Source organism: Trachypithecus francoisi, unplaced genomic scaffold (genome assembly GCF_009764315.1).
Source record: "Trachypithecus francoisi isolate TF-2019V2 unplaced genomic scaffold, Tfra_2.0 Lachesis_group5, whole genome shotgun sequence".
NCBI classification, from domain to species: domain Eukaryota; kingdom Metazoa; phylum Chordata; class Mammalia; order Primates; family Cercopithecidae; genus Trachypithecus; species Trachypithecus francoisi.
In genome coordinates, this window is record NW_022681470.1 from 147,427,325 (window position 1) to 147,451,359 (window position 24,035).

Below are 24,035 nucleotides of genomic sequence, written 5' to 3' on the forward strand. Positions count from 1 at the left end.
GGCGGGCGGCGGGCGCGGCGCGGCGCGGCGCCATCTTGCAGCCGGCGGCGCGGATTGAATGAGCCCGCCGAGCCCGGGCCGCCGTCGGGAGCAGCGCAGGCCGCGAGCCGCCGCCACCATGGCCACGCCGCTGGCCGGCCGCGCGGGCGGACCAGCCACGCCGCTGTCGCCCACGCGCCTGTCGCGGCTGCAGGAGAAGGAGGAGCTGCGCGAGCTCAACGACCGCCTGGCTCACTACATCGACCGCGTCCGCGCGCTGGAGCTGGAGAACGACCGGCTCCTGCTCAAGATCTCAGAGAAGGAGGAGGTGACCACGCGCGAGGTGGGCGCCGGGGCTTAGGGGTCGGGCGGGGGTGCAGCCGGCAGGCCCCGCCCACCGCGGGGCGCGCGATCTCTGGGACCCTGGGCGGGGGTGCAGACGGGGACAGGCCCCGGTTTGGGGGTTTCCGCGGGGTTTCGGGGGGCCCCTGAGTGAGGGGTGCAGCTCGGCCAGGTCCCTCCCACCTCGGGGTGCGCGATCGCTGGGACCCTGGGTGCAGACGGGAACGGGCCCGGCTCTCGAGGGTGTCCAGGGGGGTTCGAGGGGCCCCAGAGTGAGCGGTGCAGTTCGTCCAGGGCCCGCCCACCGCGGGGTGCGTGATCGCGGGGACCCTGGGCGGGGGTGCAGACGGCGACAGGCTCCGGCTCAGGGGTCTCCAGGAGGTTTGGGGGCTCCTGAGTGAGGGGTGCTGCTCGGCTAGGCCTAGCCCATCGCGGGGCTCCCAATCGCGGGGAACCCTGAGCTGGGATGCAGACGGGGACAGTCCGGCCTCGGGGATCTCCGCCGCGTTTCGGAGAGTCCCTCCTGAGTGAAGGGTGCTACTCGGCCAGGCCCCGCCCACCGCGGGGCGCGCGATCGCGGGGGACTCTGAACGACTCCCGGCTCGGGGTCTCCAGGGGGTTTGGGGGGCTCTTGAATGAAGGGTGCAGGCCCTGCCCACTGCGGGATGCGCGATCGCGGGGACCCTGGGCAGGGGTGCAGACCGGGACAGGTCCCTCTGCTTGGGGGTCTCCAGGGGGTTTTGAGGGGTCCTTGAGTGAGGGGTGCAGCTCGGCCAGGCCCAGCCCACCGCGGGGTACGCGATCGCGGAGGACCCTGAGCAGGAGTGGGGACGACCCGGCCTCGGGGATCTCCAGGAGGAGACCCTGAGTGAGGGGTGCCACCTGGGCAGACCCTGCTCACTGCAGTTTCCTAGATCCTGGGGGACCCTATGGGAGGGATGCAGACGGGAATGGCCCATTCTCTCAGGGGCCCCCAGGGGTTTCTAGGGCATGGAGGGAAAAGTGCAGACCAGGAAGGCCCCACCTATGGAGGGGTCCCAGGAGATTTTCCATGTCCTGAGTGAAGGCTGCAGAGGGGCCTCCAGCTGAGGTGTATTCTGGGGCCATGAGAGTTGCAGACTAGGGCTCCCCACCAAAGAGAGGTCCTGGGGATTTGGGGGCTCCCTGAGTATTGGGCTGCAGCCCACCATGTGCCTCATCCCTCAGAGGATTCCAAGGAGACTTGGTGGACCCCCTGCCAACTGAGAGGGTGTGAGTGGGAGTCTCTGGGGATGAAGCTGGGTGTCGGGGCATCCTGGGGGGAATGGGGGTGGTCTCTGGGCTCCAAGGAGACTGGGGGGCCCAGGCCCTCTGAGGAGGCCCATGATGGGGTGTGGGGGGTCTTCCTGGAGTCTCTGGGGTGAGTCACGTGGTCTCAGTTCTCCCTGGAGTTTTAGTGAGTTTCCTGATGAATCCAGGAGAGATTGGTGACTGGGGTGGGAATTAGGCCCCTCATCTCTCACCCGGGCGGGGGGAGTGGGGTAGGGGGCCAAGGGAGAGGTTCTGATACCTTGGGGTCCCATGGGAAATTTGGCAGGCCCTTATCTGTGCCCTGGGGTCCCTGGTGGCCTGGCAGGTTCTGCCCCCAAGGGAACATGAAGGAAGGGGGAGAGCTGGGGTCTTGGGTCCAGAGGAAAGTGTTGAGGTTCTGAACGGACCCCAAGGCTTCAGTGCGGACTGAAGGAGAAAGGGCTGGAAAGTCTGCCCGTCAAGGGGGCGTGAGGTCGGGGTGTCTTGGGGTCTGGGTGCAATCTGTCCTGCCCCCCAACCTAACCCTGGGGAGGCTCTTTGTCCCTCCCGCTGGCCATGCCCAGTTCAAGGACAGGACTCCAGAACCGAGGGCAGGCAGGAGCATGCACTCGATTCCTGCCATGGGTTGGGGTCCTGGGGTCCCCAGGTCCCAGCGTCCTGTTGGGAGAGCCAGGTGCTGAAGTCAGGATTGGCAGCTCCCAGCCCCCACACGCCCATCTGGAGATCAGAGGATGTGGTGGGCTTCTGGGAGAAGAGCTGCTTGTTGAGGGGGTCAGGTCGTTTCTGGGAGCCACTTACCCTCTGTGTGACCTTGGGCTAGTCACTTACCCTCTCTGAGTCTCAGTGCCCTCGCCTTTGGAATGGGCATAATTATAATACTCACCTCTTGTGTGTGGGGCCACAGCAGGTTAGCTTTTGTTTAGTGGCTCCCTGTGGGTTCTGCTGTCACAGTGCCCTGGGGACAGGGAACCTGAAAGAATGTAGCTGATGCCTTCAGGGAGGTAGAAGGAAGATCAGTACTTGGAGTCCCCTGCTGGTTTTTTTTTTTCCTTTTTTTTTTTTTTGAGTTGGAGTCTTGCTCTGTTGTCCAGGCTGGAGTGCAATGGTGCGATCTTAGCTCCCTGCACCTTCTGCCTCCCAGGTTCAAGCGATTCTCCTGTCCCCGCCTTCCGAGTAGCTGGTATTACAGGTGGGCGCCACCACGCCTGGCTCATTTTTGTACTTTTAGTAGAGACAGGGTTTGGCCTTGTTGGCTAGGCTGGTCTCAAACTCCTGGCCTCAGGTGGTCTGCCTGCCTCGGCCTCCCAAAGTATTGGGACTACAGGTGTGAGCCGCCGTGCCCTTGCCAGTCCCCTGCTTTTCAATTAGTGTGGCTTTGGGCAGGCCCCGCTGTCTCTTGGAGCCTCCATCTTGCCGTCTGTCCAGTGGGGACAGAATTGTCCCAACGTCGAGGCTGCCTGCTGGACCCGTGGCATGCGGGGTTAGAGCTGGTTTCTCGTCTTCGGGCCTCTGTTGTCCCACCTGCCAATGGGATGAACAGCTGCAGGGAGCTTTGAGGGTGCAGGGCCTCATGAGTGCTGGGGAGGTACCAGCCCCAGCCCCACTGGACGCCCTGTTGGACCGCCCCGTGCTCTAGAGGGAGCCTGGCCCAGCCACCTCTCGGGGCCCCAGCAGCGTCCTTTACAACTCAGTTCACTCAGGCGGGGTGAAATGGGGGTCTGACAGTGGGTCATTCAGCAGATGACACACTGGCCCCCTGTGAGCCCTGTCACCCAGCCGTGTCTGCAGGGCATGTGGCAGGGGACAGCTGGGAGTTCCGCCTGGGACTGGTGGGCCAGGAACCCGGCTAGTGGGGAGCAGAGCTGGAAACCTGCTGGGGTAGGGGCCGCTGGTAGGGAGGCGTCACGTGGAGGGAGTGACCCGGAATAGCGGGGGCTTTCTAGACACAGGTGGGCCAGGTGGGGTTCAGAGAGCAGCCTCCGGCTCAGGCTGGCAGGATGGGGGGCAGGTGAGGGAGCTCTGGCGAGGAGGAACCTGGGGTGTCAGGCCTCAGAGCATGCAGGTCACCTGGACAGCAGGGCCTCTCTCACCTGGCCAGGTTCTGCCCCCAGGGGACTCTTGGCCAAGGCTGGGCCTGCTTTTGGTTGTCACATTGGGAGAGGGACATCATTGGCATAGAGTGGGTGAAGGCTGGGGTGCTACTCAGCCCCCTGAAAAGAGAATTACCTGGCCCCCATGAGGATGACCCAACCTCCATGAGGATAACGCGACCCCCACGAGAATGGCCAGGCCGAGGAGCCTGCTGGGAGGCATGAGGGACTCAGTTCAGATTTTTTCAGGCTCATAACACGACTCACAGCATCCTGGTGCGTGGCGTCCCCCAATGTCCTCACACACACCTTTCTCACTTTTTTGAGATGGACTCTCACTCTGTCTCACGGGCTGGAGTGCAGCAGTGTGATCTCAGCTCACTGCAACCTCCGCCTCCTGGGCTCAAGCAGTTCTCCTGCCTCAGCCTCCTAAGTAGCTGGGACTACAGGCGTGTGCCACCACGTCCGGCTAAGTTTTGTATTTTTAGTAGAGACGTAGGTTTCACCGTGTTGACCAGGATGGTCTCTATCTCTTGACCTTGTGATCTGCCCACCTCAGCCTTCCAAAGTGCTGGGATGACAGGCGTGAGCCACCGCGCCTGACCTTTCTTTTTATTTTTCTAGACGTAGTCTTTCTCTGTAACCCAGGCTGGAGTGCAGTGGTGTGATCTTGGCTCACTGAAACCTCTACCTCCTGGGTTCAAGCACTTCTCTTGCCTCAGCCTCCCAAGTAGCTGGGATTACAGGCCTGCACCACCACGCCCGGCTGACTTGCTCACTTCTTTCCTGCCTGCACGAGCTCACCCTTGCACCCACGTACAAAACCAGGCCAAGCATGGGTTCCACATTCCCATGTGATGCTGGGGGTGTCTTTTGGCGGTGTGGATGAATCACCATATGCAAGCGTTGTTGGAGGGCTTGGGGAAGGGTGGGGTGGGCGCTGGCCAGATGGATATTTGTTGAAGTATTTGTTGAAGGAGGATCACTGGGTGTTGGGGGTGGGGACGGGTGCAGGGAGGCAGCGCCATGGCCCGTGTCCAGGTGCGGGAGAGGCAGTTACCCCCGGTACTTCCCTGCCAGGCCTTACGTTCCCAAGGGAGGAGACGTGGCTTCGCTGTCTTCTGCCTTTCCCCGCCCCTGGTGTCCCCTGGCTGCTTAGGGCTGCCGGAGGGGGTCTCAGAGGTGAGCGTGGAGGGTGGAGTCCGCTTTGGAAGCGACCCCAAGCTGGTGTTTGCATTTTCTGCACAGAGCTATAGTTCTCAGCCAGGCCATTTTGTCCCACCGTGGACTCCTCCAGCTGAGTTGTGCCGCTCTGTGTCCGAGGGGTCCAGGCAAAGGCCATCTCAGGCTGTCTGAGCCCTGCCAGGCCCACGTGTGTGGACACATTTGGTGGCATCCCTCAAGCCCAGCACTTGCTAGATGCCGTGACACATGGAACAAAAGGCCCAGCCTGTCCCCAGCCCTTTGCAGCACCTCACAAGCACAGGCAGGCTGTCCTGCCCCGGCACAGCTGTTCCGCAGGCCCAGCGGGTCTTTGTGAGGCGCCCCGGCCTCTAGACAAGAATGTTCCTCGTCATCACAGCATAGCACCCAGGCATGATCGGCAGACTTTTTCTAGAAAAGGCCAGACTGTCTCCATCGAAACCACACAGCTCTGCCATAGGCTGAAAGCTGCCTTTGACCATAGCTGAATAAATGGGTGCAGCTGTGTGTCAATAAAACTTTATTTATACACATGGAACTGTGAAGTGCATAGAATCGGCCTGTGTCACAAAGTATCTTCATCTTTTCCCCCTAGCTTTTATTGTTTTTGTTTTTGAGACAGTCTCGCTTTGTTGTCCAGGCTGGAGTGCAGTGGCAGAATCTCGGCTTACTGCAACCTCCGCCTCCCGGATTAAAGCGATTCTTGTGCCCCAGCCTCCCCAGCAGCTGGGATCACAGGTTTGCACTGCTACATCTGGCTAATTTTTGTATCTTTGGCAGAGATGGGGTTTCACCATGCTGGTCAGGCTGGTCTCGAACTCCTGACCTCAGGTGATCTGCCAGCCTCTGCCTCCCAAAAAGTACTGGGATTACAGGCATGAGCCACCTCTCCTGGCCACCCCCAGCCATTTAAAAATGTAGAAACCGTCTGGGCGCGGTGGCTCACGCCTGTAATCCCAGCACTTTGGGAGGCTGAGGCAGGCGGATCACGAGGTCAGGAGATTGAAACCATCCTGGCCAGCATGGTGAAACCCCATCTCTACTAAAAATACAAAAATTAGCTGGGCGTGGTGATGGGCACCTGTAGTCCCAGCTACTCGGGCGGCAGGAGAATTGCTTGAACCCAGGAGGCGGAGGTTGCAGCAAGCTGAGATCACCCCACTGCACTCCAGCCTGGGAGACAGAGCAAGACTCTGTCTTAAAAAAAAAAAAGTTACTTTTTTTGAGACAGAGTCTTGCTCTGTGCTCGCCCAGGCTGGAATGCAATGGTGCAATTTTTGTGTTTTTAGTAGAGATGGGGTTTCACCATGTTGACCAGACTGGTCTCAAATTCCTGACCTCAGGTGATCTGCTGGCCTCAGCCTCCCATCATCTTATGCCGGGTGCGGTGGCTAACTCCTGTAATCCCAGCACTTTGGGAGGTTGAGGTGGGCAGATCCATCATGTATTCATACTTCCTCAGTTTCCCCTGATGTCCTTTCCTGCCCCAAGACCCCATCCACTATCTCACGTGACATTTAGTGACCACGTCCCTTTCTCCCAGGCTCCTCCAGGCTGATGGTTTCCTCCACGTTCCTGGTTAGAGGTTCTGGTTGGTCCTGAGCAGGGCTGGGCAGGTGTGCAGTAGGATGTTCCTCAATGGGGGTTTGTGTGTTGTTTTTCTCATGGTCACGCTGGGGTGATGGGATGAGTAATGTTTTAATGGAATATATATATATATATATTTTTTTTTTTTTTTTTTTTTTTTTTTTGAGATGGAGTTTCACTATGTTGCCCAGGCTGGCATGCACTGGCGTGATCCTGGCTCACCCACCTCCCGGGTTCAAACGATTCCCCTGCCTCAGCCTCCCGAGTAGCTGGGATTACAGGCACCCGCCACCACACCCGGCTAATTTTGTATTTTTAGTAGAGATGGGGTTTCTCCGTGTTGGTCAGGCCGGTCTCAAACTCCTGACATCAGGTGATCCGCCTGCTTCGGCCTCCTGAAGTGCTGGGATGACAGGCCTCTGGGCCACGGCACCCGGCCATATGTATACGTTTTTTTGAGACAGAGTCTCTGTGTCGCCCAGGCTGCAGCACAGTGGCGTGATCTCGGCTCACTGCAACGTCCGCATCCCGGGTTCACGCCATTCTCCTGCCTCAGCCTCCTGAGTAGCTGGGACTACAGGCGCCCGCCACCATGCCTGGCTAATTTTTTTTTTGTATTTTTGGTAGACACGGGGTTTCACCGTGTTAGCCAGGGTGGTCTCGATCTCCTGACCTCGTGATCTGCCCGCCTCGGCCTCCCAAAGTGCTGGGATTACAGGCGTGAGCCACCTTGCCCAGCACCATGTGTAGTTTTCAAACATGCATGGAAGTGAATTTCATTTCTTCTGGGTCCACACCCAGGAGTGGAGTTACCAGGTCACAGGGTGGCTCTGTGATTCCTGGGGGAGCCCCTGGGCTGTTTTCTGTAGGGCTGCCTCAGCTCAGGTTCCTGCCACTGTCTGTGAGGTTCTGATTTCTCTGTGTACTCGCCCGCACCTGCGACTGTCTGTCTTCTTGACGGACGCCCTGGCAGGTGCGAAGTGGCATCTCACTGCGATTTGCTTCCACATATTTTTAAACTCATTGAGGGCATGGTCCTGTGGGAGGAGGGGAGGCAGGAAGGCCATGAGAAGCCTGAGCCGTGCCCCCAGCTGGCGCGTGCAGAGGCCAGGCAGGTGGCGGCTGTGGTTGCAGCAGGATTAGTAGGAAGTGAAGAGGTCGCCTTCCTGGGCACCGTGTGTGCCTCGAGTTCGCCTGGCGGCCCTCGAGAGGGGTGGGTTTGGGGGCTTTCTTTAGCCAGGAGGCCCAGAGGGTGTTCCAGTCACTTCTGCCCGCCCTGGTGACCCCTGACTCTCCAGCCCCTCTCCGCGTCCTTGCTGGCTGGGCCAGGTCTCCATGGGGAAATGTAGGGGTGGCTGGTGGGGTGGGGAGCAGGTGTTGGGGGAGCTGGGGACTGCAGATCCCTGTGATTGAGGGGTGGAAGGTGGGGGCGGCTGGTGGTGGGGGGAGCTAGGGAAAGGTGGGGGGAGCTGGTGGAGGGGGAGCTGGTGGGGAGGTGCTGGGGGCTCTGACTGCAGATCCCTGTGATTGGGGGGTGGAAGGTGAGGGCGGCTGGTGGTGGGGGGAGCTGGGGAAAGGTGGGGGGAGCTGGTGGAGGGGGAGCTGGTGGGGAGGTGCTGGGGGCTCTGACTGCAGATCCCTGTGATTAAGGGGTGGGAGCTTCTGTCCTGGAGCCTCCGAGCCACCACATTGGCAGCTGGCCTGTAGGGGGGACACGGCAGGGGGAGGCCAGATGCTTCTCCCTCCATCCCAGGGAGCAGCCCAGCCTGAGCCTGGGCCATGTGCCTGCGTGCAAGGTGGGGGCATAGAGGGGCACGGGCTGGCCCCCGGTTGGCAGAAGTGGGGGATCTTGGGCCCAGCGGGGTCTGAGAGGGGGTCTCCAGGTTGCAGAGACTGGTCGGGGGGCGGGTCTTGGGCCCAGCAGGGTCTGGGAGGGAGCCCCGGGTTGCAGAGGCCTGGGGGGAGTCTCGGGCCCAGAGGGGTCTGGAAGGGGACCCCAGGTTGCAGAGGCTAGTGGGGACAGGGGGCTCTCGGGCCCAGCGGGTCTGGGAGGGGGCCCTGGCTTGCAGAGGTGGAGGGTCTCAGGGGCCCAGCGGGGTCTGGGAGGGCCCCGCGTTGCTGTCATCACCAGTTGTCTGAGAGTGATCAGCTCAGTGTCCACGTGCCCAGTGGGAGAGATCCTTGATTAAACGTCCCACCAGTTTTCTGGTTCTGAAACCGAGAGTGTGAAAAAGGCACCTAACGGCCCGGCATCATGTCACCATGAGAGCAGCCAAGGGGCCGCGTGTCTGGGTGTGGCCAGGCCTCCGGGAAGGGACAGGCTCCATCCAGCTGCTGCGCTGGTCCAGGCCCAGGGCCTTTGGTCTCCGGCACTGGGCGCTGCTGTGCCAGGCACTGGAGCTTATGGAGAGACGATCATTCCAGAGGGGGCTGCAGCAGAGGAGGGGGCCTCCTGGGATGACTGGGACCCAGGGCCACCTGGCCTCTTCCTGGGTGCTGGCCCCTCCCCGACAGGGGCTCCCGCTGCTGTGTCTGTGAGACGGGCAACACCGGATGTCCCAGTGTCCCCAGGCTGCCATCCTCTCGCTCTGCGTGCCAGTCCCCGGGAATCTGAGTGGGGCCAGTGGCCGGGCCCCCAGGCTGCTACAGTCCAAGGGGAAGGGTCCCTCCTCACTTCACCCTGTCCTGGGTCTCCCCAGGTGAGTGGCATCAAGGCGCTGTACGAGTCGGAGCTGGCCGACGCCCGGAGAGTCCTGGATGAGACAGCTCGAGAGCGCGCCCGGCTGCAGATAGAGATTGGGAAGCTGAGGGCAGAGTTGGACGAGGTCAACAAGAGGTGAGTGGTCATGGCTGGGCACGACGTCACCCTGATCCCGGCACCATGGGGTGGACGGGGCGGGTGGGCAGCGGACTTCTCCATCTGACGCCCTCCCTCCGCCTGGGCTGGTGCGGCTCCCATGGAGAGCTGGCTTCCCTTCGCCAACAGGAGACCCTCCAGGTTGGCCCAGGGACCACTGCCCGCCTGCCTGGGGCCTGGGGCTCCAGGAGGGACCATTTGCACCTGATGGTGGCCAGGAGCTGGGGACCCTGGGGCCAGGCACGAACGAGGACAGGCTGCCCGCTCTCAGCACCTCCCACACAGCACAGGTGCACCCCGGGACCTGCTCGGGCAGCGGCTCTGAGCTGTCTGCCTTCAGCACCCACCGTGATTAATAAACAGGTTCATTAGTGGAGCCATGCAGGCTCTGGCATGATTAGAGCTTGGACAGGGTGCACGGAGCTCTGAAATGTCAGAACTGCACCGTGCAGATGGGACAGAGCTGCTGCTGGCCCTGTACCAGGCACCTCTCAACTGTTCACTTTAAGATGTTGAAATTTACAGGATGTGAATTTCACCTCAAATTAAAACATTAAAAAAAGAAAATGCTATACAGTGCCCGCCCTAGGTGTTGAGGAATTCCCAGTTCACAATATCCTGAGCAGTGCGTGGCATCTGCAGTGAGGCCCATCTTTTCCTTTTCATTGAGACAGGGTCTCTGTTGCCCAGGCTGGAGTTCAGTGGCACAATCACAGCTCACTGCAGCCTCGAACCCCCAGGCTCAGGTGATCCTTCTGCCTCAGCCCTGCCCCGGATAGCTGGGACCACAGGCAGGCACCACTGCACCCAGCTAATTTTTTTATTATTTATTTATTTTTGAGACATAGTCTTGCTCTGTCACCCAGGCTGGAGTGCAGTGGTGCGATCTCAGCTCAGTGCAACCTCCAGCTCCCAAATGCAAATGATTCTCCTGCCTCGGCCTCCTGAGTAGCTGGAGGCTCACAGCGCCATGCCCAGCTACTTGTTTTTACCACGTTGGCCAGGCTGGTCTCAAACTCCTGGACTTAAGCGATCCACCCGCCTCAGCCTTCTAACGTGCTGGGATTACAGGTGGGAACCACTGTACCTGGCCTAATTTTTTAATTATTTGTAGAGATGCGGTCTCGCTAGCTTGCTCAAGCTGCTCTTGAACTCCCGGGCTAAAGTGATCCTCCCACCTCGGCCTCCCAAAGCGCTGGGTATGGGTGTGAGCCACTGGGCCAAGCCTAATGTTTTTCTTATCCTAACAAATTTATCTCCAAAACCCCACAATGAGAGAAACACAGGGAGCAGCGTGCAGGACCTGACAAGCCAGAGCCTGCCACGAAACCCCGGTACGCAGCTGAAGATTCTAACTCAGCGCCTGCTGCTCTTAGGAAACGGGTCTGAGCCCTGGGAGCCAGCACCCTGCCTTCTGGGCGAGCCCTGCAGTCCTGCGGAACCCTGTGGTTTAGACCGAGTTGCTGAGGAGCTTCCCAGATTCCCTGATCTCTGCTCCAGTCCTCTGAGCTGGTCTGCAGCCTGCCTCTTCCACCTCACCCCTGGGCCTTTGTGCTGCTGTTCGCCTGCCTGGAAGGCTGTTTCAGCAGCGGTGGCCCTGGCTCCTCCGGCGCTGCTCCTTCAGGTCTCTGCCCCAGGGTTGTCTCCCGGCCCTGCTCCAGCCCTGCCCGCAGGCAGCCTCCCATCTGGTGGGCAGCCTATGTCGCTGGTGCATCCCCCTGCAAGGACATCCTGCAGTGTAAGGCAAGGGTTCTAGACGCACCTCTGGTGTGAGAGCGGTGCCTTCCACACAGCGGGCACTCAGTCAGGATTTGCCCAACAGACTCCAGCTCCCCCCAGACCCCTGCAAAAATCCCCTGCAGGGCCGCGGGGCTCACTGCCCTCTGAGCAGAAGGACCTGGCCTGGGTGGCCTGTGCTTAGAGGTGCAGGATCTGCACCCCAGGCCCTGCTGGAGATCTGCTCCACGCAGGGAAGTAGAGCTGAGTGTCCCTGAGGGCTGCCGGTGGGGCGCGTCAGCTTTGTGGCCGAAGTCTCTGGCCTTCACACCTCTCAAAAGCAAGCGGATGCCACACCTCCAGTGTGTGGAGAGCCCTGCCTTCACCAGGTCCAGCGCCAGAGCGGCTGGCAGCCCTGCCCCTGGCGGGACACGACGGGAGCCAGACCTGGGGTTCGATGCAGCCGGCATGGATGCTTTTACCTGGCAGGTGGCCTTAGACCTGGTTGTCTGACCCCCGACCAGGGACCCCCTACACGAGAGGCTGTTTACACAGTGGCTGCCCTGTAGCTCACGTCTGACCCATGCCCGGCGTTTGCCTGCCTGACCATCGCTCTGGCACTGGGATCCCAGCCCGGGGCAGCTTCTGGTTCTTCTGACAGAAGGTGCAAATGCAGCACAGCAATAGGAAACAAGTTGAAGATTTCCTACAGATCCTGGGCAGGGAGGGCACTGTGAGCTGGGAGGGCAGCCCTGCCTCCCTGGGTCACACAAGGAAGGAAGGAAGAGTCCCCCAGCACAGTGAGAGCTTGGCCGCTAGTAGGGGAGAGAGATGGTTGGATGATGGATGGATGGATGGATGAGTAGATGGATGAGTGGGTAGATGATGGATGGATGGATGGATGGAGATGATGGATAGATGATGGATGGATGAGTAGATGGATGAGTGGGTAGATGATGGATGGATGGATGGAGATGATGGATAGATGATGGATGGATGAGTAGATGGATGATTGGTGGATGGAGAGATGGATGGGTGGATGATGGATGGATGGATGGATAGATAATGGATGGATGAGTAGATGGATGAATGGATGATTGGTGGATGGAGAGATGGATGGGTGGATGATGGATGGATGAGTAGATGGATGAGTGGGTAGATGATGGATGGATGGATAGATGATGGATGGATGAGTAGATGGATGAATGAATGATTGGTGGATGGAGAGATGGATGAGTGGATGGATGGATGGATGATGGGTAGATGGATAGATGGATAGACACTGATAGATAGAGCAATAGATAGATATAGCTATTTGTAAGGCCGGGCGTGGTGGCTCACGCCTGTAATCCCAGCACTTTGGGAGGCCAAGGCAGGTGGATCACCTGAGGTCGGGAGTTCAAGACCAACCTGACCAACATGGAGAAACCCTGTCTTTACTAAAAATACAAAATTAGCTGGGCGTGCTGGCGCATGCCTGTAATCTCAGCTACCTGGGAGGCTGAGGCAGGAGAATCGCTTGAACCCAGGAGGCGGAGGTTGGGGTGTGCCAAGATTGTGCCATTGCACTCCAGCCTGGGCAACAAGAGTGAAACTCCATCTCAAAAAAATAAAAAAGAAAGAAAGATAAAGCTATCTGTAGATTTATATGGACATAGATAATATAGATAAATACAATTGTTGATGGAGATATAGTTAGACAGGTGGCCACTTTCAGTTCTTGGGCAAATGCCTAAGTGGTCTTTTGAAGGGCACTGGGGGGCTGGGCACGGTGGCTCACGCCTGTAATCCCAGCACTTTGGGAGGCCGAGGCAGGTAGATCACCTGAGGTCAGGAGTTCGAGACCAGCCTGGCCAACATGGAGAAACCCCATCTCTACTAAAAATATAAAATTAACCGAGCCTGGTGGCTCATGCCTGTAATCCCAGCTCCTTGGGAGGCTGAGGCAGGAGAATCGTTTGAACCTGGCGGGGCGGAGGTTGCAGTGAGCTGAGATCACACCATTGCACTCCAGCCTGGGCAATAAGAGCGAAACTCCAACTCAAAAAAAAAAAAAAAAGAAAGGCTCTAGGGAGAGTCGGGAGTGCATTCTGCTGGGTGGGAGAGGTCCGTCACTTCTGACCTCTGGCCACGGGCTCGAGCCGCCTGGATGTGGATGTTCTTTTAATGTCCAGCCAGCAGCCTTTGCTGTGTTATTCCAGATACACCCAGTTGTCCCCATCCTGGGGTGATTCTGTCCCCAGGGGTCACTGGGTGATTCCTGGGGACATTTGTGGTTATCAAAACTGGGCAGCGAGAGGCTCCTGGTCTGAAGTGGGTGGAGGCCAGGGACAGGGCTCAGCACCCTGCAGTGCCCAGGACCACCCCAAATGTCAGCAGTTGTGACGCTGAGAAACCGTGGGTGTCCTCACTGTTGCTTGGGAGGATATAGTTAGTTCCCTGCGGGGAGGGGTGGCTCGCACCTGTAATCCCAGCACTTTGGGAGGCTGAAACAGGAGGATTCCTTGAGGCCAGGAGTTCGAGACCAGCCTGTGCAAACAAGTGAAACCCTGTCTCTTAAAAAAAAAAAAGCTTAAGAGCCTAAAATTCACAGTGGTAGTATTTGTGTGTTTAAAAAGCCTGAGTATTTGCTATCTCAAATATCTAATGTTGGAGCTAATTTGGTTTAGTGGAAGACCAGGTAAGCCTGCTTCAGACAGCTTAAGTTTACAAACAAGGCCGACTCTTGAAAGGCCAGGGTCTTCCTTTGTAACATTAGTAGAGGATGCATTAATTTCTCCCCAAGTGGTCCTCCTGGGTCCAGAACGGGCAGGAGAGGCTGGAAAAGCCCACGCCTCCAGGGTGGTCCCAAGCGCTGCTGCCTGTCACTTGCTGGACTCCTGACAGTGCAGGGCAGATGATGAGGGCAGGTGTGCCTTTGCCTGGGTGCGCGCGGCTGCGTCATCTGTGGGACGGTAAGGTCTGGGGCTCGGAAACCCTGGTGACCTTGTCCTTGGGCTTGTCTGACGCCCCCTGAGGTGCTCCCTGTGGCCCCATGGACCTTGCCCCTCCCCGCTCACTTGCCCTCTTGACTTTCAGCGCCAAGAAGAGGGAGGGAGAGCTCACGGTGGCCCAGGGCCGCGTGAAGGACCTGGAGTCCCTGTTCCACCGGAGCGAGGTGGAGCTGGCAGCTGCCCTCAGCGACAAGCGCGGCCTGGAGAGTGACGTGGCCGAGCTGCGGGCCCAGCTGGCCAAGGTAGGTGCCAGGGGCTGCGGGATGCCCCAGCAGGGCATTTTCAGCAGACACGTTGTCACACCGACTCGCTGTCCTGTGCCTCCCAGGCTGAGGACGGTCATGCAGTGGCCAAAAAGCAGCTGGAGAAGGAGACGCTGATGCGTGTGGACCTGGAGAACCGCTGCCAGAGCCTGCAGGAGGAGCTGGACTTCCGGAAGAGTGTGTTCGAGGAGGTGAGTGAGCAGCCTGGCCTCCAGCCTGGCACAGCAGAAGCGCAAAGTCCACCCTCACAGCTGTGGAGGGTGGAAGCCCGAGGGCACCGTGTGGCCGGGCTCCCTCCCACAGCTCCAGGGAAGCTCCTTCTTGCCTCTCAGGGCGCCCTTGGCTTCGACTGCGTCTCCCCAGTGCCTGCCTCTGTCTTCCCACGCTGCCTCCCCTCTGTGTCCATACTCTATCCTGCAAGGACACTTGTCATTGAACTTGGGCCTGCCTGGATCATCCAGAGGGACCTAATGGCATCTGCAGAGACCCCATTTCCAAATAAGGTCTATTCACAGCTGCTGTGGATGGGGACGTGGGCACATCTTTTTTTTTTTTTTTTTGAGACGGAGTTTCGCTCTGTCACCCATGCTGGAGTGCGGTGGCACGATCTTGGCTCACTGCAACCTCCGCCTCCCAGGTTCAAGCAATTCTCCTGCCTCAGCCTCCCAAGTAGCTGGATTACAGGTGTGCACCACCATGCCCAGGTAATTTTTGTATTTTTAGTAGAGACGGGGTTTCACCAGCTTGGCCAGGCTGGTCTCGAACTCCTGACCTCAGGTGATTCATCCGCCTCGGCCTCCCAAAGTGCTGGGATTCCCGGCATGAGTCACCGCGCCCAGCCAAAACACATCTCTTCAGTGTCAAGAAAGGTCTACTTTGATTTCTTGCCTTTCTAAAAGCTTGGTGTTCCCACCCTGAGAACAGAACCCCAGCTGCCTGGGATCCTAACCGCTAGACCGTGAGGCAGGTGTCAGGTGCATCTTCTGGGGGCCACTATCCAGCCTCCCACAGGGCCTCCTTGTCCAAAGTGAGGGTGGGGCCCGCACTCCCCACCCAGCCTCCTTCCTGGGGCCTCTGCCTCCAGGGGCTCAGAGAGGGGAGTGGGGAGAGAAGGCATCGTCGGCCTGTGTCCTTCAGAACCAATTGTGATGTCACAGTGCAGGGTGGAATGCCACGGCTGGCCGGGCCCACACTCACTGCCCAGGGAGAGCTGCTGACTGCTGGTGGAGGGATGTCCAGGCTGCTCAGGAGCCGTGTCCCGCTCCGGCCAGGCCCAGAGCGTGCGAGGGCCCCCACAGGAGCCAGAAGGGAGGCCGCCAGGGCAGTTGTGAGGGGGTCTATGGAGGAACCTGTGAGAGAGCCCGTGAAGAGACTCATGAGGGCTTCTGTGCGGGGGCGCAGGAACATGCCCCAGGTAGAGCCCACAGGGCACCTGGGAAGAGACCCACGAAGGCTGTGCAGGGGCTGGGAAGAGAGCCCCGCGGAGCCCTCACAGGGAGCTGCGGTAGGGAGCCTGACGCAGGCCTGTGCAGCCCACAGGGTGCGGAGTCCTGGGAGGGCAGCCGTGGAGGTGGGAGGGTGGCTGTGGAGATGGGTGCGCAGCTCGCAGAGCTCTGCTTGGCCGGGCCACCCGCCTCGCTGACTGCAAAGATAGCCAACTTCCTTCAGAAGCATTTCTCCTGTTTTATTGTTTGTTTGTTTTGAGATGGAGTCTTGCTTTTGCTCACGCTAGGGTCAGCCTCCCAAGTAGCTAGGATTATAGAGTAGCTGGGATTGTAGGTGCGCGCCACCACACCCAGCTAATTTTTTTTTTTTTTTTTTTTTTTTGAGACGGAGTCTTGCTCTGTCACCCAGGCTGGAGTACGGTGGCACCATCTCAGCTCACTGCAACCTCTGCCTCCCGGGTTCAAGTGATTCTCCTGCCTCAGCCTCCTGAGTAGCTGGGATTATAGGTGCGCATCACCACACCCAGCTAATTTTTGTATTTTTAGTAGAGATGGGGTTTCACCATGTTTGTCTGCTGGTCTTGAACTCCTGACCTTGTGATCCACCTGCGTCGGCCTCCCAAAGTGCTGGGATTACAGGCGTGAGCCACCGCGCCCGGCCTCTGCTGTTTTTATAAACCAGTCCCGTGGTGATAAGTGACATGGTTTCTGTCCCGGAGTGGGGGGACCTGGGAAGAGGAGGAAGGGGCCGTTTCCTTCCTGAGAGCCATGTGAGCTCCAGTTGGTGCCTCTGCCCTGGTGTGACCCCGCCCTGTGTCAAGACAACTGCCCTGTGGCTCCCCTGCCTTGTGGCCCGGGCATCCCATCGCTGTCAGGGCCGGGTCTGTTGCCCCCACCCCCGTAATGTGGGCCCTGAGGTGGGAGCATCAGTAATTCACTTTCTTTGTTTTGTTTTTTGTTTGTTTTGAGATGGAGTCTCACTTTGTCGCCCAGGCTGAAGTGCAGTGGCATGATCTCAGCTCACTGCAACCTCCACCTCCAGGGTTCAAGTAATTCTCTTCCTGCAGCCTCTAGAGTAGCTGGGATTACACGCGCCCGCTACCACACCTGGCTGTTTTGTATTTTTAGTAGAGCTGGGGTTTCTCCATGTTGGCCAGGCCGGTCTGAAACTCCTGACCTCAGGTGATCCGCCTACCTCAGACTCCCAGAGTGCTGGGATTACAGGTGTGAGCCACCACGCCTGGCCCGCTTTCTTCAATAATGACTTTTATGAGAGAGTCACTTTTTTTTTTTTTTTTTTTTTTGAGAGACACGGTCTCCCTCTGTTGCCCAGGTTGGAGTGCAGTGGTGCAAACTTGGCTCACTGCAACCTCCCAAGTTCAAGCGATTCTCTTGTCTCAGCCTCCCGAGTAGCTGGGACTACAGGCGCCCGCCACAACACCCGGCTATTTTAAGTCCACCTTTTTAAAGTGTACAGTTCAGCATTGGCAGGATCTCCACAGGGTTGTGCAACCACCACCTCTAATTCTAGAACATTCCATCACCCAAAAAGAACCCCCCCCCCATCAGCAGTCACTCCCAGCCCCGGTACCCACCCATCCCCTCTCTGTCTCTGTGGATGGGCCTGTCCTGGACATTTCATGGAAATGGGATCACACGTGGCCTTTTGTGTTTGGCTTCTCTCGCTGAGTGTGACGTCCTCACGGTGCATTCATGCCTGGCGGTGTCAGAGCCTCACTCCTTTTCGTGGCTGAGTCACGTTCTAGCGCGTGGATGGCCCCTGGGTCGCCTCTCACCTGCACGTGTATTGGTTTGTAACTTGTGCACAAGGAGCCAGGAATTGCCTGGAGGTTCCTCTTGGCGCATTTTGGAGCCCTCCCTTGGACCTGGTGCTTGGGGCCCAGGCAGGACCGGAGGGTCATGAAGCCTCGGTCCACAGGAGGTGCGGGAGACGCGGCGGCGGCACGAGCGGCGCCTGGTGGAGGTGGACAGCAGCCGGCAGCAGGAGTATGACTTCAAGATGGCACAGGCGCTGGAGGAGCTGCGGAGCCAGCACGACGAGCAAGTGCGGCTCTACAAGCTGGAACTGGAGCAGACCTACCAGGCCAAGGTGTGGCCGGCGGGCGGGTGGGCAGGGGTGGCCAGTGGGACCCCCACCCCGCGCCTGCGCTCACCTGCCCATCTCCCCATAGCTGGACAGCGCCAAGCTGAGCTCCGACCAGAACGACAAGGCGGCCAGTGCGGCTCGCGAGGAGCTGAAGGAGGCCCGCATGCGCCTGGAGTCCCTCAGCTACCAGCTCTCTGGCCTCCAGAAGCAGGTGACGAGCACAGCGCCACTGCCCGCCGTCCCCCTGGCCCGACCTCTGGTCCCTGTCCCGGATGTGCGGGGCGCGGGGCTCTGGCCTCTTGGCAGTGGATGGAGCCCTCGGGGCGCCCAGAGATGCCCTTTCCCTCCCGTCCCGTGCGCCCCATGCCCAGGCCTGGTCTCTGCCCCAGTCTGCGGTGAGGGCCCGTCTCCCGCAGTCCCAGGATCACCCGGGCCTTGTGACCCAGGGGCTGCCCTGACCTTCGCCGCCTGCCCCCTCCGCAGGCGAGCGCCGCTGAGGATCGCATCCGGGAGCTGGAGGAGGCCATGGCCGGGGAGCGGGACAAGTTCCGGAAGATGCTGGACGCCAAGGAGCAGGAGATGACGGAGATGCGGGAGGTGATGCAACAGCAGCTGGCCGAATACCAGGAGCTGCTGGACGTGAAGCTGGCCCTGGACATGGAGATCAACGCCTACCGGAAGCTGCTGGAGGGCGAGGAGGAGAGGTGCGGCAGGCCAGGAGGCTTGGGAGTGCGGGGCAAGGAGGAGGGCGGGGTAGGAGGAGAAGCGAGACGGGGCTGCTGGGAGTGCTGGGCAGGGGTGGAGGTGGGGCTGGGCCGCGGCCGCCACTCTGCGTGCCCTGGGCTGTCTGGGGCTGCCACCACCAGTCCCGCCCTCCTTGCCTTCCCCACAGGCTGAAGCTGTCCCCAAGCCCATCCTCACGCGTCACCGTCTCACGAGCCACCTCGAGCAGCAGCGGCAGCGGCACGTCGGCCGCCGGGCGCCTGGGCCGCAGTAAGCGGAAGAGGCTGGAGGTGGAGGAGCCCTTGGGCAGCGGCCCAAGCGTCCTGGGCACGGGCACGGGTGGCAGTGGCGGCTTCCACCTGGCCCAGCAGGCCTCGGCCTCGGGCAGTGTCAGCATCGAGGAGATCGACCTGGAGGGCAAGTTTGTGCAGCTCAAGAACAACTCTGACAAGGTGACCGGAATGACTGGGACAGGGGTAACGGGTTGACCCAGCTGATGGGGGTGACCAGGGTCAGGGTGACGGGGCCACCGGCCAATGCGAGGCAGGGGACAAGGTGACCGGAATGACTGGGGCACAGCGGTAACGGGTGGACCCAGCTGATGGGGGTGACCCAGGGTCAGGGTGACGGGGCCGCCAGCCAGGGCGATCAGGGCGGTGTCCCAGTCCTGGTGGCTGAGGGTCAGGTGTGCACCGTGTCTTCCAGGATCAGTCTCTGGGGAACTGGAGAATTAAGAGGCAGATCTTGGAGGGGGAGGAGATCGCTTACAAGTTCACGCCCAAGTACGTCCTGCGCGCCGGCCAGATGGTCACGGTAGGTGGTGGGGCAGGAGGGCGAGGGTGGCCACGGATGGGATGTGAGGTGGGGCCAGGGGGCTGGAGGAGCAGGACTCGGTAGGGGGTAGGGATGGTGGTGGCACCAGGCACCGTCTAAGAGCAGCTGCCGCAGTCATAGAACCTCCATGTGCTGGTGTCACCCCACTGGGCCTCCCTGGAGCCTGAGCTGTGTGCCCTGGGTCTGAGTCTGGGCCGTTGGGGCTGCAGGCGTCCCGTGAAGTGAGCCTGAGCTGTGTGCCCTGGGTCTGGGTCCGGGCCGTTGGGGCTGCAGGCGCCCCGTGAAGTGAGCCTGAGCTGTGTGCCCTGGGTCTGGGTCCGGGCCGTTGGGGCTGCAGGCGCCCCGTGAAGTGAGCCTGAGCTGTGTGCCTGGGTCTGGGTCCGGGCCGTTGGGGCTGCAGGCGCCCCGTGAAGTGAGCCTGAGCTGTGTGCCCTGGGTCTGGGTCCGGGCCGTTGGGGCTGCAGGCGTCCCGTGAAGTGAGCCTGAGCTGTGTGCCCTGGGTCTGGGTCCGGGCCGTTGGGGCTGCAGGCGTCCCTGTGAAGTGTAACCGTCGGGGCATGAGCCGTGGAGCCTGGTGGGCGTCAGATCCCAGCTCAGCCCTGCCTGCCAAGAGAAGCCTGGTCTCTTCTGTATCCTGGGGCCATCGCCCTGAATAAGCCTGCGTCGGGCTGGAAGGACTGAATGCCCAGGGCATGGAAGGGCATTGAAGGGGGCTGTGCGGTAGGAGCCAGTGGCTGACCACGTCCCTGGAACCAGAGGGGACCCTGACGGGGCCATTGTTCCTGGGTCCCCAGGTGTGGGCCGCTGGTGCCGGGGTGGCCCACAGCCCCCCCTCGACGCTGGTGTGGAAGGGCCAGAGCAGCTGGGGAACGGGCGAGAGCTTCCGCACCGTCCTAGTTAACGCGGATGGCGAGGTAGGTGCCCAGCTTGGGGGTGCTCGGCTAGAGTCCTGGGCAGGGCCTGAGGACCCTCGGGGCGGCCACGGCAGCTCTGGGCCTGATCCCTGGACGCGCTGCCGTGTCCTGTCCCGCACAGGAAGTAGCCATGAGGACTGTGAAGCAGTCCTCGGTGGTGCGCGAGAATGAGAATGGGGAGGAAGAGGAGGAGGAAGCGGAGTTCGGTGAGGAGGATCTTTTCCACCAACAGGTAGGACCCCTGTGCCCACTTGTGGCTGGGGGGCAGCCTCTGGGGCGGAGTGAGCTCCTGCACACACACACACGTGTGCTTGCCGCATCCCCGGCGGGAGCTCCATCTGGCTGCCGTGGTTCAGGGTGAAGCCAGCCTTGGCTGTTACGGGCACGGCAGAGACCTGTTCTTGCCTCCTGGGTCGTGCCCGTCATGTGGATTTGCGACATCACAGACCTCAGGGTAGCTGGCCAGGGGGTCCCCTGAGAGGTGGATGTTGAACAGCTCCCAGATGCTCTCTGGTCAACCAGGCTTCCTCAGTCAAAGACACAGGTCCCTTCAATATTGGCTTTTGGGGAGAAGATGAGTGCCGAAGCCACACTGCGTTAAATGCACGTATCGCAAGATTCCTATGATTGTTTTGGAACCCAAAACAGAACGTGTCCTCATAGGCGGGCTCATGGGGAAGTGGAAGTGGAATGGAAGGCTCTAGAAGTAGACACTGCTGTCACTCAGCCCCTCCCTGGTGGGGAGGTGGGGGCAGCCATCTACCTGCCGGCCGCCTCCAGGCTGGCCCTGATCATGGCCGTCCTTCCTTCCTTCCTTCCTGCAGGGGGACCCGAGGACCACCTCGAGAGGCTGCTACGTGATGTGAACCCACACTCCTCATCCACACACCTTTCTTTACCCAGAGCCACTGAAAACTATTTTTATATCATTGGCTTTCTTTAGTTCTTGATACATTTCTAGAGAATTTCTAAGCAAACTGCCAGAACGTGTGGGTGGGTCTTCCCCAGCCTTCCCTCCCAGCGGGTATCCTCCAGCCTCACTTCGCTGCCACTTCACCGCTGCCCGGGAGACTTTTCAATCCCCCCCCACTCCCCATCTCACCATTGGGTCAGATTGGAAGCCCAGGGCCAGGACCCCGAGGTTTAGAAGATGCTCGGGCTTGGAGGGAGGAGGGCCGGCGAGGCTAGAGAGGGGACAGGAGACGGCCCTGATGCAGACAGAGCGTGGAAACTGCGTAGGAATTCAATGGTGGTGGGTTTTTTGAAGGCTTTCTACAAAACCAAATTCAGAATCCAGGCGTTGACCTGGTGGGGCCGGGGGCCAAGCCTGTATTCTGGCTGCCCAGCTTCTGACAGCAGGGAACTCCAGGCAGCCACGCAGCGGGTGTGGACCCGCGTGGGGATGGCGTGGCCCCCAGGGCGGGTTTTCGCTCCGCTGCCTGGGCTTCCAGATTCCCGTTCTGCCAGCCCACCGGCTGGGTTTCTCGGACCGTTGACTTTATTTGGGGGAGTTTTCCCTCAGGTCAGTTCCTGACTCTGCAGGGCCAACAGGGCAGGGGAGGGGAAGACCCGGGGAAGGAAGAATGAGGACAGTCCCGTTGTAAGACCTGTCACGATAAGCAGGGAGGGGACACAGCTGGTTGCCTCGGAGGCAGAGGCAGTGAGTTTCAGAACAGCTGTCTGCAGGGAACGCCACCATGTGGACTCCCTGGAGGAGAGCGCGGCGGAGCCCCTCCCGGGTTCCGGCTCCATCTGCCCTGCGTCTAGATATACACATGCATCTATCCACACTGTAGCTTTCATCTGTGACTTTCTTGCTGAAGCCATGTTTCTCAGACAGGCCAAGGCCACCTGACTCCTATCACGACGCCCCCAGGCCCCTCAGTCCAGCTTCCCAACACCTGGCACCCCCTTTGGCAATAGCTCACCGTTTACACCCTCCCTCATAGATACACAGAAGTTATTTTTTTAATGGATATTTATTTTTTTACATTGGTCAGTACGCAGGTCAGGAGCTCACGCCAGGGCCCTGAGGACAGGCTGACTCTCCTCCCCGGGGTGGTGTGGGACTGGGGGTCACTCCGACAGCAAAGCCTCCTTCAGAAAGTGCAGCTCGAGTCTTAAATAAAGACACCAAAACTGAGCCATGGGCACGCGCCGTCTCCAGGCCTTGGCGTTCACTGCAGGGTGGGGGCAGCACTGCTCCCCTGTCACTGTGCATCCCGCCTCCCTGGGGACTTGCCTGTGGGAGGAAGGAATGGGGGGCCCCAGCCCCAGGCCGGGAAGTAGCCAGCGGCCGACAAAGCAGAAACACCCGCTGCTCCATGTAGCCCCCGCTCGCTGTCCTGCTCTCAGAAGTCCCTGTCCCAGGTGGATCAAGGGGGGCGCGTCTTACCAAAGCATTTCCTCCTGGAGGGGCCCGACAGGCTACCACGCTGTGCTCCCAGTCAGGCGGCTGGTAGGGAGCTTTGCCTGCCCCAGGGATACCCTCTGCCAGCCGCTGGAAGTGGGAGTGCTGGCGACAGACTGTCCTCTTCCCCACCTTCATGGCAGGAATCACCTGGACCCGAGTGGCCAGGCTTCGTGCCAGCGAGTGTTCTGGGGGTGGATCTTGGTAGTCTTGTCCTGTGGGGAGTATGCAGTGGTCTCAGCCACATCCTATGTATTTTGGGCCTGAGGGAGCAAAGCTGTATCCTGGAGTTGGTCTGTAATTTGCTGACAGCCTCACAGGCTGGGCTCAGGGACAAAGTCCCCCCCAAAACCCGCAGGTCCTGGTGTCCAGACGCTGCCCAGCCCTGTCCTGAACACAGCACGCCCCAGGTCCACAGAACCCCCCCACCCTACATTTGCCTTGGGTGGAGCGGGGGGTGGTCCTAGGACTGCGGGTGCCCTTAGCTGAAGGGAGTGGTGAGAGGTGTGGACTGTGCAGCCTGTGGGTGATTGGAGGTTCATTGAGAATTGAGTCTTTGGAAACACTAAGAAAATCAAAGTTTTAAAAGTTATTTATGGCCTGGGAAACAATTTGCATTTGTCCACAAATACGCTTAGCTGTGTGCCGCTTAGAACGATGCGAAACCATCCCTCTGTTGTAAGCCCATGCCGCGTGACTCCAAGCCTAGCGCCCTCCCTGCGAAGCATCAGACGCCGCCCAGCCCTGGGGGGAGGCCCACGGCTGCTGGACCAACGCGGGTTCTGGGGTGCACAGCCCAAGGTTAACGCGGAAGCCTGCCCCGCTGAGCCCAGGAGGCCTGCGGGCTGACCCAGAATCCGATCATGCACCTGTCCTCATGCCAGCGGCTTTGGCTGGGGTTGGTCTGAGGCCTGCACGCGGCAGTTCTTTGTTAAAGATCCCAGGAACTCGGTCCTGGGGCGTCGCCGCCTGCAGCGTCTTCCAAGCCCTGCGTCCAGCGAGCGTCACGGCACAACCTGCAAACGGAGCTGGGCTGTAGCCTTGGGGCTGGCATGGACTTTCATTTCCGAGATTCGGTTTTTAAGAAGATGCATGCCAAATGTGTTGTTCTTTTTTTTTTTTTCCAATGATTTGTAATATACATTTTATGACTGGAAACTTTTTTGTACAACACTCCAATAAACATTTTGATTTTAGGTTCTGCCTCGAGTTTATTCCTGCGCGGGAAAGCTCGAGCCGGGGCCTCTGTCCCCAATGAAGCGGATGTCTAAAACCCCTCCAC

General features: G+C 59.7%; 1 protein-coding gene across 1 annotated transcript; it reads left to right on the forward strand.

Moving 5' to 3' along the window:
• LMNB2 (lamin B2) lies at positions 1-23,949 on the forward strand. The gene is made up of 12 exons (XM_033199867.1): positions 1-322; positions 9,191-9,327; positions 14,143-14,299; positions 14,386-14,511; positions 17,705-17,875; positions 17,958-18,083; positions 18,356-18,576; positions 18,765-19,047; positions 19,301-19,408; positions 20,224-20,343; positions 20,465-20,575; positions 21,168-23,949. Exons 1-12 carry the CDS (start codon positions 59-61, stop codon positions 21,207-21,209), a joined length of 1,866 nt encoding a protein of 621 aa, XP_033055758.1. The 5' UTR covers positions 1-58; the 3' UTR covers positions 21,210-23,949.
• The last annotated feature ends 86 nt before the right edge of the window (positions 23,950-24,035 follow it).